The sequence below is a fragment of the Xenopus laevis genome, chromosome 4L (genome assembly GCF_017654675.1).
Source record: "Xenopus laevis strain J_2021 chromosome 4L, Xenopus_laevis_v10.1, whole genome shotgun sequence".
NCBI lineage: Eukaryota > Metazoa > Chordata > Amphibia > Anura > Pipidae > Xenopus > Xenopus laevis.
Genome location: NC_054377.1, coordinates 116,291,673 through 116,304,006, shown reverse-complemented (window position 1 = coordinate 116,304,006; position 12,334 = coordinate 116,291,673). Strand labels below are relative to the sequence as shown.

General features: G+C 41.0%; 1 protein-coding gene across 2 annotated transcripts in view; it reads left to right on the top strand.

Annotated features, from left to right (window-relative positions):
* Window positions 1-9,890: 9,890 nt before the first annotated feature.
* The window catches only part of c1orf112.L (chromosome 1 open reading frame 112 L homeolog), a 43,065-nt gene continuing 40,621 nt past the window's right edge, over window positions 9,891-12,334 (top strand). Inside the window, exon 1 of one of the 2 annotated variants that reach the window (XM_018258785.2) lies at window positions 9,891-10,634. In XM_018258785.2, the coding sequence (XP_018114274.1) occupies window positions 10,545-10,634 (90 nt within the window). In that variant the 5' untranslated portion in view covers window positions 9,891-10,544. Of the gene's footprint in view, window positions 10,712-12,334 lie in introns of both variants that reach the window. The other variant, XM_018258786.2, reaches the window with a different exon arrangement.

The following is a 12,334-nucleotide window of genomic DNA, read 5'->3' as shown; positions in this document are numbered from 1 at the left end:
CACTCTGACAGGCCTACCCAAATGATATCTGGCTGCAAATTGGCCAGATATTGTTCGGGCAGATATTGATCGGAAAGATTTCGAGGGTGAGAACCGTGTCGGCTTGTTGATGCAGTCTTTGCCTCAATGACCTGTATCCCTGTAGTTTTTTTAGCCCAATATTGGGGTGGTCATATCTGAGAAAGATCCACATTAAAGCTTCCAATGTATTGCCAACTATATCCTGTAGACTAGAGGGTGGAGATGGCCTGGGCCTAAACCTTCCTCACTATTGGCATTATCCTCCAGTCCCAACGTGGCAACTTTCTAAACCCCTCTGGTGAGGCTTCTACAATACCCAACTGATCTCTGATGTCAGCGATGGGGGTTGGTTGAAGGAAGCGCAGGTCATGTTTCAAATTTGATATTACTGATAATCTATTTCATTTTTTATGTGCATGTGATACCTCTGGTTACTAAGTGAGTAAGTGATAGAGATTGCGCATTATTCTTCAAAGTTTCATTTGGAGCTTTGCATTTAAATGCTGGAAATGCAGTCTGAATGTACAGAAAATGGGAATATGCTTATATAGTAGGGATGCACCGAATACACTATTTTGGATTCAGCCGAACCCCCGAATCCTTGTCAAAAGATTTGGCCGAATACTGAACCGAATCCTAATTTGCATATGTAAATTAGGGGTGGGAAAGGGTAAACATTTTTTACTTCCTTGTTTTGTGACAAAAAGTCACTCGATTTCCTTTCCCGCCCTGAATTTGCATATGCAAATTATGATTAGGTTCGGCCGGGCAGAAGGATTCGGCTGAATCCGAATCCTGCTGAGAAAGGCCAAATCCTGGATTCGGTGCATCCCTATTATATAGCGCCGCAAATTTTTTTATTTTAAATTTTCAGTATGAATTTCTTATATCCATGGAACCATAGCGGTTCTGGTTTTGAGTCAGGACAGTATACCATGTAGGGGAAATGGAGTTTGTATGTCTGCATAAAGTTCTGTGCACACCAATTTATTTCATTCAAATGCTGCCTGTAATATGACCATTTTGATGCTCTATAATGCCTGTTGACTCTGGCTTGCCTCATTCTTGGATATCTCTCTTGATACTGCCCAATGCCGTCTCTGCTTGATTTCAGCGGTAGAGCCCTGACACCACTTGTCCCACTGAAGTGAATAGGAGATGTCAAGGATGATTTATCCTATCCCACCTAGATTGCTGCTGGTTTCCCAGACTTCAACCTTTTCCTCCTTCCGTCTATCTAAAGCTGGCCTTACACATGGAGATCCGCTCATTTGGCGACGTCGCCAAACGAGTAGATCTCTCCCCGATATGCCCTCTTTGAGGTGGGCTCATCCGATTGTGGGCCCTATGGCTCAACGATTGGATCACAACGAGAAGAATACTGGCGGGCGGATTGAGAACCGCATCAACGAATAGATGCGGCCGCTATCCGACGGGATTTTTTGTCCCATCCGATCGAGATCTGACCGACTTTTGGCCAGATCTCGATCGGTGAAGCCGTCGGGGGGCCCCATACACGGGCCAATAAGCTGCCGACACGGTCTGTCGGCAGCTTTTATCTGCCCGTGTATGGCCACCTTTAAAATCTTTATCTAAGAAAGTCTGGGTCCTTTATGTAGATAAAAGTTGGAGCATAGGTTACACATAGATCAGACTGATGAATAAAAATATGAAAATTGTATTTATATAAACATCTCATGCCTGACGCGTTTCGTGTCACTTGGACACTTAGTCATAGTCTATCCTTTATCCTTGGGAATTCCAATCATAAATTCATCTGTTTCTCGCTCAGCCTTTTCAAAACAAAACTTTAGTCTTACCTCTTGGAGCACTAGTACCTGATTCATTCTTGGCACTTGTTGGCCAAGTCCTCTACCAGTTTTAATGGCTGTACCCTGCTTTGTGCCTATAAATGACCCATTTACTTAGATTATAAGATCTACAAGACAGGGTTCTTTTGCCTCCTGTGTCTTTTAACAGTGGTACTTAATCTTTTTACTTGTATATGTAGGGATGTGTAGAATAGCCACCCCTAGTATTATTGTCAGGCAGTCCCTCCATGTTATGGACACCTAATTGGGTCCTAAAATACAGTTGGGAGGGGTACTGTTGACGCTTGTTGTTTCCCAAAGTGACCAGCAGATGGCACTGTGCTAGAGTATAAAAGGCTCTGAAGCCATACTTTCAGGGTCCATCTTGTGCTGGCTCTAGCCTGTGCAGGAGGCAGAGCTCGAGTGGAACCAAGACAGGTCAGGTTTAGTAAGAATAGGCTACTCACCCTTATAGATCACTCTAGGAGTTATAGTCAGTCAGGTTATTTAGCTGAGCAGTCTGAGGCTCCTACGAGGCTTGTAGTGGGATTAAGATCCCAGGGTACTCATTGCCCAGAAGTAGGGACTAAGTGTACAGACCTAGGGTAGATAGATTCCCCTCAGGTTCCACTTAGGGAAAATTAGAATCAAATTGGGAGCAGAATCAGTAATATAGTCAGATTCTGCCTATGACTAAGTGCTGGGTAAGCATGAAACGCGTTAGGCGTTAGAGGGAATACTATACATGTTTTTTAACTACTGATGTGAATAAAATATATATTTTTTACTTAATAGCATGCTTTGGAGAAATTATTGAGTTTGTGGTTTTACCACTTAGGGAAAAGGCTGAAAGCTGGGTGTACCTCCTCAAAGCTGCATGTATTGTTCCTATCTCTGAGGTGAATCATACTGACCAAAGGTGTTGTGAGTACTGCCTATTCAATGTACTGTATGAACCTGCAATGTTCTGATCTATGTACACTCCACTGAGGATTGTATACTGTGCTCAATAAATCTGTTATTTGGTTAAGTTATAAGAACCACTGGCGCCCAATTCTTTGCACCCTGATTACAGTTACAGTTGCACTACACCCTGCTTCCACCTCGATGCGAAGGCTCACTCCCTTAGATTTAAGGTCTCTTACTAGGGAGTAGGAGTGAAGCTCATAGTAGAGTAAGGTGCACTCAATTTACTATAGCGCTACATATATATTTATTTATTGCAGTGTTTATTTTGTCCTATCTGTACTATTAATGTATGAAAAAAATGTACAAGTAGTGCTATATAAATAATGATACATGACGTATGTACACAACTTCTCACTGATATATTTACAAAGAGGGAGAGACCACCATCTAGTGGACACACAAGCAAATGAAGACATCATTTAACATAACCTGAAGTAAGCAACGTTTTGTCTTAACCTGTTCCCTTCAACCTATACCATATCACCTTCTCTCCTGTTTTCCGTTACTCTTTGCCTTGATCTTTCCAAAGTGCTTGGCTTGCTCTTTGTAATAGTTTCAAGACCACTCCTCCCTACTCATCCTTTTAAATCTCACAGAGACTTGGACACACTTGGTCACCCACACATTTTAGTTATTCTGTACTTTACTGGCATTCATTGCAAATTAATATTAAATATGAAAAATAGCAATATATGGCATTAAAGGCACTTAACTGATACGATTTTTATAATGTTTATATTATTTGATTATAAAATTTGATTATAAAAAATAAAAATAAGAGGTATCAGGGGATTGAAAACCTGTGACTTCCTCTGTAGGAAACTGCCTTTGGGTTGGAGAAGGTTTTGCTATAAAGGGGACAGAAAGATTTGCGGGTATGAGGAGTTTCGGGTATTTTGATCAAAACTATTAAGTGGCAGTGTTCCACATGTCCTATGTGCCTTAGGACTTGTAATTGTCAAGGTAGATATAAAGTAAATATAAAGATGAGAACATCTGGGCTGTCTCTGCCTTACTTAGACATAATGCCATGGGGTATCATTAGAAGCAAACCTGTCCTCTCCTAATTAAAACTATTGTGCCTGTAGCTTCTAAATGATATTCTTTGAAAATTGTTGTTATGATAGCCAGTTTTCCAGAAAAGGATGGGATGAGCGACAGAGTTCAGAAACCTTCTGCTTTATGAACAAAAGGAGGAAGCTTTGAAAGATGTTGATAAAGGAGGCAGACGATTGCTGCTATATATGTTATCATAATATTTTAATTGCTCCCTGAAAGGATGACTTTTACAAATAAGCATACATATTGGTCTGAGAAATTGTATCCAAACCACTTTTACTCCAAGATATATGGTAATTGTATTACTATTGTTATTTTTTTTTTATTTATATAGCAATGGCATATTCTGCACTATTCATTGCCGAAGGGGATTTTACAATCTAAGATCTCTACACTATGGTAAATTTTTTGTGCAAAGTGCACATTTTGATGCAATTTGCCACCCCCCCGCACAAACCACCACAATACGGCATTTTCCCCTAGAATTCCAGTGCAGCTAATTGCCTCTAAAAAGATGCCCTTAATTTACATCTACATTCTTGTGAATTGCACACAAAAGTTGTGAAGCATTAACAGAATGAAGATGGCACCAATTTTAGTGTGCTATGGTGTGTGGCATTAATACTGTCACCAATACAACCGGGTGTGTAGTAATTCTAGGGCTCTTAGCATCAACAGGCATATTGTACTTTAATCATTAGGGGTGGTTGGACCTGTTAGGGTACAAGCATAAGAATGTTCTCAAAATACATACCATTTTGCATCCTTCTTTGCTTGCCACCCTTGCCTTCGTAAAAAAGCTTTAAAGGGTACTGTGCCATATGTACTTCTAATAATACTCTTCCCACACCAAATCTTTCTCATGCCCGACTATACACAAGTACTAAAGGGGATTATGCAAATTGATACATTAAGGGAAGAAATTTTTCAATGCAAAAACAATAGATTTGTAACTAGTAGTATGTGAGGTCAGGGTTCACATGCCCCAGATTTGCAGCTCAAGGTGAAGGTATCCAACCAAAAAGAAGACAGTAGGCACTCTTAGATCCCACAAAAACAGGCTTGTAAAAGAACTGAGAACTTTGTTTCAGGCCATAATGTAAATTAATACATAGCCTTGAACTTTTTGTGCACTCAGGCATTTTATCATAGGCTGAACAAGAACAAATTGATATACCAACTATATACCCAAATTTCACCAATCACCAAAGTACATCAATGAACCAATAGAGTATAAGAAGGGAGGAACATAAAAAACAATATATAAAAAAAAAGGGGGGGGGGAGGAGGAGGAAAAGGCCATAGGCATCTAGGAGCATATAGTTTTAACAAGTTTATTCATAGTTGACAAGTTTCATCAAAACCCCAATTCTGAAGGACATTTTCATAGTAAGATATATATAATAAATTATTTATAATAACCAAATAGACTTAGGGGCACATTTACTAAGCTCGAGTGAAGGATTCAAATGAAAAATACTTCAAATTTCGAAGTATTTTTTTGGGTACTTCGACCTCGACCTTCGACTTTGATTCAAACTAAAAATCGTTCGACTATTCGACCATTCGATAGTCGAAGTACTGTCTCTTTAAAAAATACTTTGACTACATACTTCGGCAGTTTAAACCTACCGAGGTACAATTTTAGCCTATGGGGACCTTCCCCATCACTTTTTTTGATCGAAGAAAAATCCTTCGATCGATCGCTTAAAATGGTTCGATTTGATTTTTACTTCGATCGATCGCAGGATTTGCGTTAAATCCTTCGAATTTGTTGTTTGGTTGGATTATGCAAATTGCCAAAAATAGAATAGATATGCTCAGTTCTACAGTAACGCTCTTAGAATGGTGGCACACATAGCGTTCTAGGGAGATTAGTCGCCCAACGATCCGAGTGCCATTCTGCTGGTGATTCACATCTTTGCCGGCGGGAAGGCATTGCGCAGAGATTAGTCGCCTGAAGAAGAGGAGATTTGTTGCTGGACGACTAATCTCCCCAGAACGCTACGTGTGCCACCACCCTTAATCTATAAACGGGATTATGGAGTCTTGATCCTATTCCCACATTGCTGAGACAATATTTTTTGGTCGATCTAAGGATCATTAATATTTGGATAAGGTAGTCTGGGGTTCCTCAAGGAAAGTAGCAAGAACCGATACAAGTTTGGTAACATTTCAGTTCCAAGCAATGTTTATTTGCAGTTTATAGTGAAAGTACTATAACACATTCTCAACTCCGACTCAGAATATTCTTATCCTGTTAAACATCTGCCTTTCTTCATATAAGACATTGAATTGTTATATTTATTCATGTTATTGAGACCCATGGCTTCTTAACACACAGTGGCGGAACTACTGGGGGAGCAGGGAGTGAGGAGCAGGGAGTGAGAGCGGGCCCGCACCCCCTCAGGGCCCCCCGGCAGTCCGTGCGCCACTGACCAATGCGGCCGTACGGAGGGGGCGCGGCCCGGCTGCATGTCACGCACCAGGGCCCGCCCCCCTCTAGGATCGCTACTGTTAACACACACTCGGGGGGAAGCTTGAGCAGCTGTGAGTCTGAGCATACCAGTATTAAGAATTAACCTCACCATCAAACCAGGTCATTTGGACCAAAAAATAAGTTACTTTTAAGTGCAGGTGTCACCTAGAAACAAAATGCCATTTGATTGAACTACCATTCCCAGTCCTCTCCAGAGTGTCAGGGAAATAAGGCCAGCAATAAAGTGGGGTTGCACTTTTTGTTACAATGCGGGGGTCCCTTCTTATAAGAAACAGTCACAGCAATCATTTTGTACAACTAAAACCCTTGAATGAGCAGAAATAAAGGGTAATATGTTAAGATCTGAGCTTCAGCCATTGTCATGGACACACATTTCATTTATGATCAAATGATGGGTCCCCTTTAAATGAATTGTTCAGTATCAAAATAATAACTGGATAAATAGATAGGCTGTGCAAAATAAAAAATGTTTCTAAAATAGTTAGTTAGGCAAAAATGTAATGTATAAAAGCTGATGGGTCATATATGTCGCTTTTGAATCTGAGCTGAATGCTGAGGATCAATTGCAAACTTACTGAACAGTTATGTCCCATGTGGTCCCCCTTCAAGTCGCTGACTAACTCAGAGTTAGAAAGCTGAAAAGCAGGAAGTAGTGTTCTGTTATGTTAGACATCCAGTCACTCCAGCCTTTAAACATTACATTTTTTGCTAACTATATTAAAAACATTTTTTATTTTGCACAGCATCTATTTACACAGTTTTTATTTTCACACTGAATTGTTCCTTTTATTAGGTCTCTGCCATGTCTACCCACAACTGCTTATTGTTTACGCAAAGGTGATTTTTCTCTAGGGATAAGTGCATTTATAGCACACAACTGAAATAACAGTGCGTAATAAATTAAAACCTTTTATATCATTGGCAGAATAATTACACAAAATGAACAACAAAAACAAAACCATAATTATGGGAACTCAAGATACTATAAAATATCAGCTATATTCTGTTACGTGTCTCCCTGTGTTTGTATTGCACATCAAAGCCTGGTGTTTTTTGCAGACCGTCAAAAGGGAAGTCAGGCAGTGCTTAGGAAGCATTATTGTTAAACATGCCAGTGCTTTCCTGGAATAATATTTCCATGGTTCGGTGTTTATAAAAACATCAAAAATTAAAGATTCAAAATAGCAGGTTGGTCAAGACTGACTATAGTTCCCTAATGCTTTCAATCTACGTGTGTTGAGCAAAGAATCTGCACAGATATTATCTTTCTATGTTCTGATAGGTTGAAATATTTCTGTTGTATTCCTTTATTTGTGACAAATCCTGTTGTTTCAATATTTGTTGCCCTGCACTCTCACCACACGACTATCCTTAAAGGATAAAGCAGCCATGCGTTGGCCAATAGTCATATGTATCTAACCAACTGGCCCATGGTTGGTTGTACAGGTAGCTATACATGGTGTGCCCAACTTTATTGTGTATTATTCCATCCGATACCCTGACTGACTGGAGCAGACAGGAGTATAGTGGAATTAACTTTCCTCTTCACCTTATCTTAATGTACAATACTCCAGGCCATATTGGGCCAATGGAGGCTGTTTGACTTTAAACCTCCGAGTACTTGAAATGCCAGGGCCTATTTTAAATCTCATTCCAAGTCTGCAATACGCAGATAAGGTGATGACATTTTTCAGCATGTCATGTCATGAGTGATGGACCAGTATACATAGAATAAAGACATTGCTTGGGATTGTCCTTACACATACAAGAACTTGAACAAAACAAAGTGAACACATTTGTTTTTTTGGACTAGTAAGGGCTGGAACAGTGGCGGAACTACCGGGGGAGCAGGGGGTCCGAGCGGGCCAGGGCCCACACCCCCTCAGGGCCCCCCGGCAGTCCGTTCGCCGCTGAAAATGCGGCCATACGGAGTCGGCGGGGCCCGGCTGCGCTCCACGCACCAGGGCCCGCCCCCTCTAAGATCGCTACTGGGCTGGAAAGTTGGACAACTGGGCAGGCAGTTTTGACCCGGGCATCCCTTCAAAAAACCAAGCTTGTGGCAACCCTAAGCAAACTGTTTGCGAGCGTCCAAATTACCCTTGCACTGATTTGAATGAGAGAAACAAAAGATGAGAAATAAAAAGTAGCAATAACTATAAATGTGTAGCCTAAAGCTCCCCATAGACGCGACGATTCTTCTTGCCGAACGACCAATTTTTGAGAAGTCCGACCAATCCTTCGAAATTATCATGCGGTTAGTGGGATCGTACATCTTACGATTTTTCGGCCGAAATCTGTCAGGAAATTGATCAGCCAGGTTGAAAAATCTTTGTCGGTCCCAGTGCAATCTATCTATGTTTGCAGGGCCAAGCAGGCAGCTCCCCTTTGTTTTCCTGGCAAATTGGTCTTTTTAGTTGATGGTCAATTCGTACGATTGTACGATCGTTCAGAGAAAATCATGGTCACACGATGAAGATCGGATCTTTTAAAAATCTCAACATCTATGACCAGCTTTACAGATCATTTGTTTTTTAGATGGGGTCAGTGACCCCTATTTGAAACTTAGAAAGTGTCAGAAGTAGGCAAATAATTAAAAAAATTATAAAAATAAATAATGAAGACCAATTGAAAAGTTGATTAGAATTTGCCATTCTATAACATTCTAAAACTTAACTTAAAGGCGAACCACCTCTTTGACTCCTTGCTGTGTGGCAGAGTTTTATGGCAGACACAGACTAGAGTGAGAGGGCAATTGTCAGAGTTGCCAGGTTGGCTGTTTTCCAGCCAAATTGGGCTACTAAGTTAAAGCCCAGGCAGGTTTTGAAAGTACAAACTAGCCAAGGTACGGATTTGGGCTACTTTTTGGGACTTTGACTGGTTTGTATTTTGTGCCAAGCCTGTGTCTCCCTGCATTTTGGGTAGTGTAGTTTTTGTTTAACAATTTGCCAACTGCAAAGTTTAATGTAAGACTACAATATCCAGCATGCAATGGGACTGACTAGTGTAGACGTCGGAAGTTGCCAAACTTTGGACTCTGTACCCAAGTTTCCCGACCTTCTTCTTGCAGTTTCTTAAATTTCTAACAATTTTGGGCAAAAATGTGCTGGCCACCAAATAGGGTTGCCACATGTTCTGGAAAAAAATACCGCCCTTCCTATATATTTATCTTTTTTCCCTATTGATAACATTGGGATCAAACATAATTTTTACCAGCCAGGCCGGCACAATACCAGCCAGGTGGCAACCCTACCACCAAAATGTCTAGAGATTGAGCTGTTTTACCAGTATTTATTGAAACTCTATATGTATTAGGGCCCTATGGGACTAGGGTTGCCACCTTTTCCTAAATTTTTTACCAGCTGTTGGGGGGCGGGAACAAAAAGGGCGGAGTATGATGTAAAAGGGGTGGGGCTATGAGGTAAAATGGGCGGGGCCACGGCACAGAGATTTCCAAATGGAGTACAAAAGCTAAGTTTACAGGGGATTGGGGGCAGGAAGAGGGGTCTTTTTAAGGGTATTACAAATTTACCTGCAGCTACATTGCCCGGTAAATTTGTAATACCGGCCCTGGCCTTGCCAGGTGTTTTACTGGCTAGGCCGGTAAAATACCAGCCGGGTGGCAACCCTATATTGAATCCCTATAGCTCCTTGCCCCCCCCCCCTGTCGTTTTTTGAAATTTGAAGGTGTATTTTCACATATATTCATTCATTTTTTAGACTTTTTTGTCACTGCACATTTCACATGCTATTTTTGGGCTACTTTTCAAGTGCCTCTTGGCTAGTTTTGTAGCTGACTTTGGCTGGTTTTGAGAATTAGCAACCCTGGCAGCTGTACAACCGCATCCCCACCCCTTCCCAAAACGGTTCCGCACCGGGTACTGTATGTTCCAGTCCTTATGAGTAAAAAGACACGAAAGGAAAGAGTGAAGCCAATAATATTTTGGGGTACGCGGACGGTATGACGTTTTGCCCTCAAGTTACATAAGACAATGGAAAGTCTCTGCCGCGGTCACGTGGCCAGAGAAAAGCAACTTCTATGGAGCGCATAGCAACGCAAGACGCTTCCATTAGCTGGGAAACCAGGCACGTCTCGCGAGAGTTGGTTTCGAGAACCGGGGTGGCGGGTTCTTTTTAGTGTCAGATATTAGTATCTTGCTTGTGAGGGGTATTTGTGTCCTTGTACGATGTCGCAGGCGGAGATGTTGGAGGAAATGAGACACTGGAGTCCGGACGTGTGCCGGAGAGAGCTGCCGGGAAGTTTAACCAAACTCCTCATATCCTAATTGAAGTTATTGTTCTACTTTTATCCGCTGTGGGTGGCTATATAGGAAGCTATGGCAGCATGGGCCCGGTAGGTACCCACTACAAATGGCAGCATACTACTGACTAATGTTATTGGGGGGAGGGACAGACACTGGTGACGTGAGCAGGAGAGAAAGTGCACCCAATGTGACTCTGCTGCTTAATGCAGCCCCATGTATTCCATTCCATTGCTTATATTGGGATAATTGTGCTGCATAAGCAGTAGAGCCACACTGCCTGCAGTTTCTCTAATGCACTCCAAAATAACATCTAATTCAGCTTAAAGGAGTTGTTCATCTTTGAGTTAACACTCTTAGTATGATGTAGAGAGTGATATTGGTTTTAATGTTTTATTATTTGTGTGTGTTTTTTTTAGTAATTTGGCTTTTTATTCAGCTGCTCTCGAGTCTGCAATTTCTGCAATCTGGTTGCTAGGGTCCCAGTGACCCTAGCAACCAAGCACTGATTTGCATAAGAGACTGACATATGAATAAGAGAGGATCTCCGTAGAAAGGAGTAATTAAAAAGCAGCAATAACAATACAGTTGTGGCTTTACAGAGTATTTGTTTTTTTAGATGGGGTCAGTGATTCAGAAGAAAAAGCTAAATCATCAAATAAGTATAAAACAAAAAATAACTAAAACCAATTGAAACATAGTTTAGAAGTGGAAATGTTAACTTAATGATGAACCACCCCTTTAGGGCAGAGACAAACGCTGCAAATCGGGGAGATTAGTCACTCGGCGACAATTTTCCTCTTCGTCAGGTGACTAATCTCCACGAACTGCCTCCCCTGCCATTCCGCCGGCTAGAATGTAAATCGCTGGTGGGATGGCACTCGGAGAACTACGTTTTCCAAAGTCGCCTGAAGTTTCCTCACTTTACATAACTGTGTTTAAAGGGGGTGATTCACCGTAAGTTAACTTTTAGTATGTTATATGGCTAATTTTAAGCAACTTTTCAATGCCCTTCGTTTTTGAATTACTTACCTTCTTCTGACCCCCATCTAAAAACCAACACTCTGCAAGACTACACATTTATTGTTATTGCTACTTTTTATTACCCATCTTTCTATTCAGGCCTCTCCTATTCATATTCCAGTCTCTTATTTGAATCAGTGAATGAAATCAGGTAACTGGGACCCTAGCAATCTGGAGAACTGCTGAATAAAAAGCTAAATAACTCAAAAAACATAAGTAATGAAAAGTGAAAACCAGTTGCAAATTGTCACATTCTGTATCATGCTAAAAATTGATTTAAAGGGGAGCAATCTCTTTAACATTATTGGCAATGGTTGTGCTCCTGGCAGGACCCAAGATTGGGTTAAGACACATAGGACTCAAGCCTGACATAACCTACCAATTTACATCTCATATTTCTCTTACCAATACCATTCAGCCATTTTGCTGACATAGATTGACCAATAACACTAAGGTGGTTTGGGGATATTCAAAAAAAATATTTACAGCAGCTTTAACTGTTCAGACAGCCTAACCTTTCCAACTGAGATTACAACCTAAATCAGCCTTTTTAAAGGCCAAACCTGTGTGTTGTTGGATGACCAGAGGAACATGTGCATGAATATATTTAATCTTGGACACAGTTCCAGACAAAGAGGCACTGGCATTTCAGTTACCGGGCCGAATAAATAGTGACTGTCTGACATGTTACA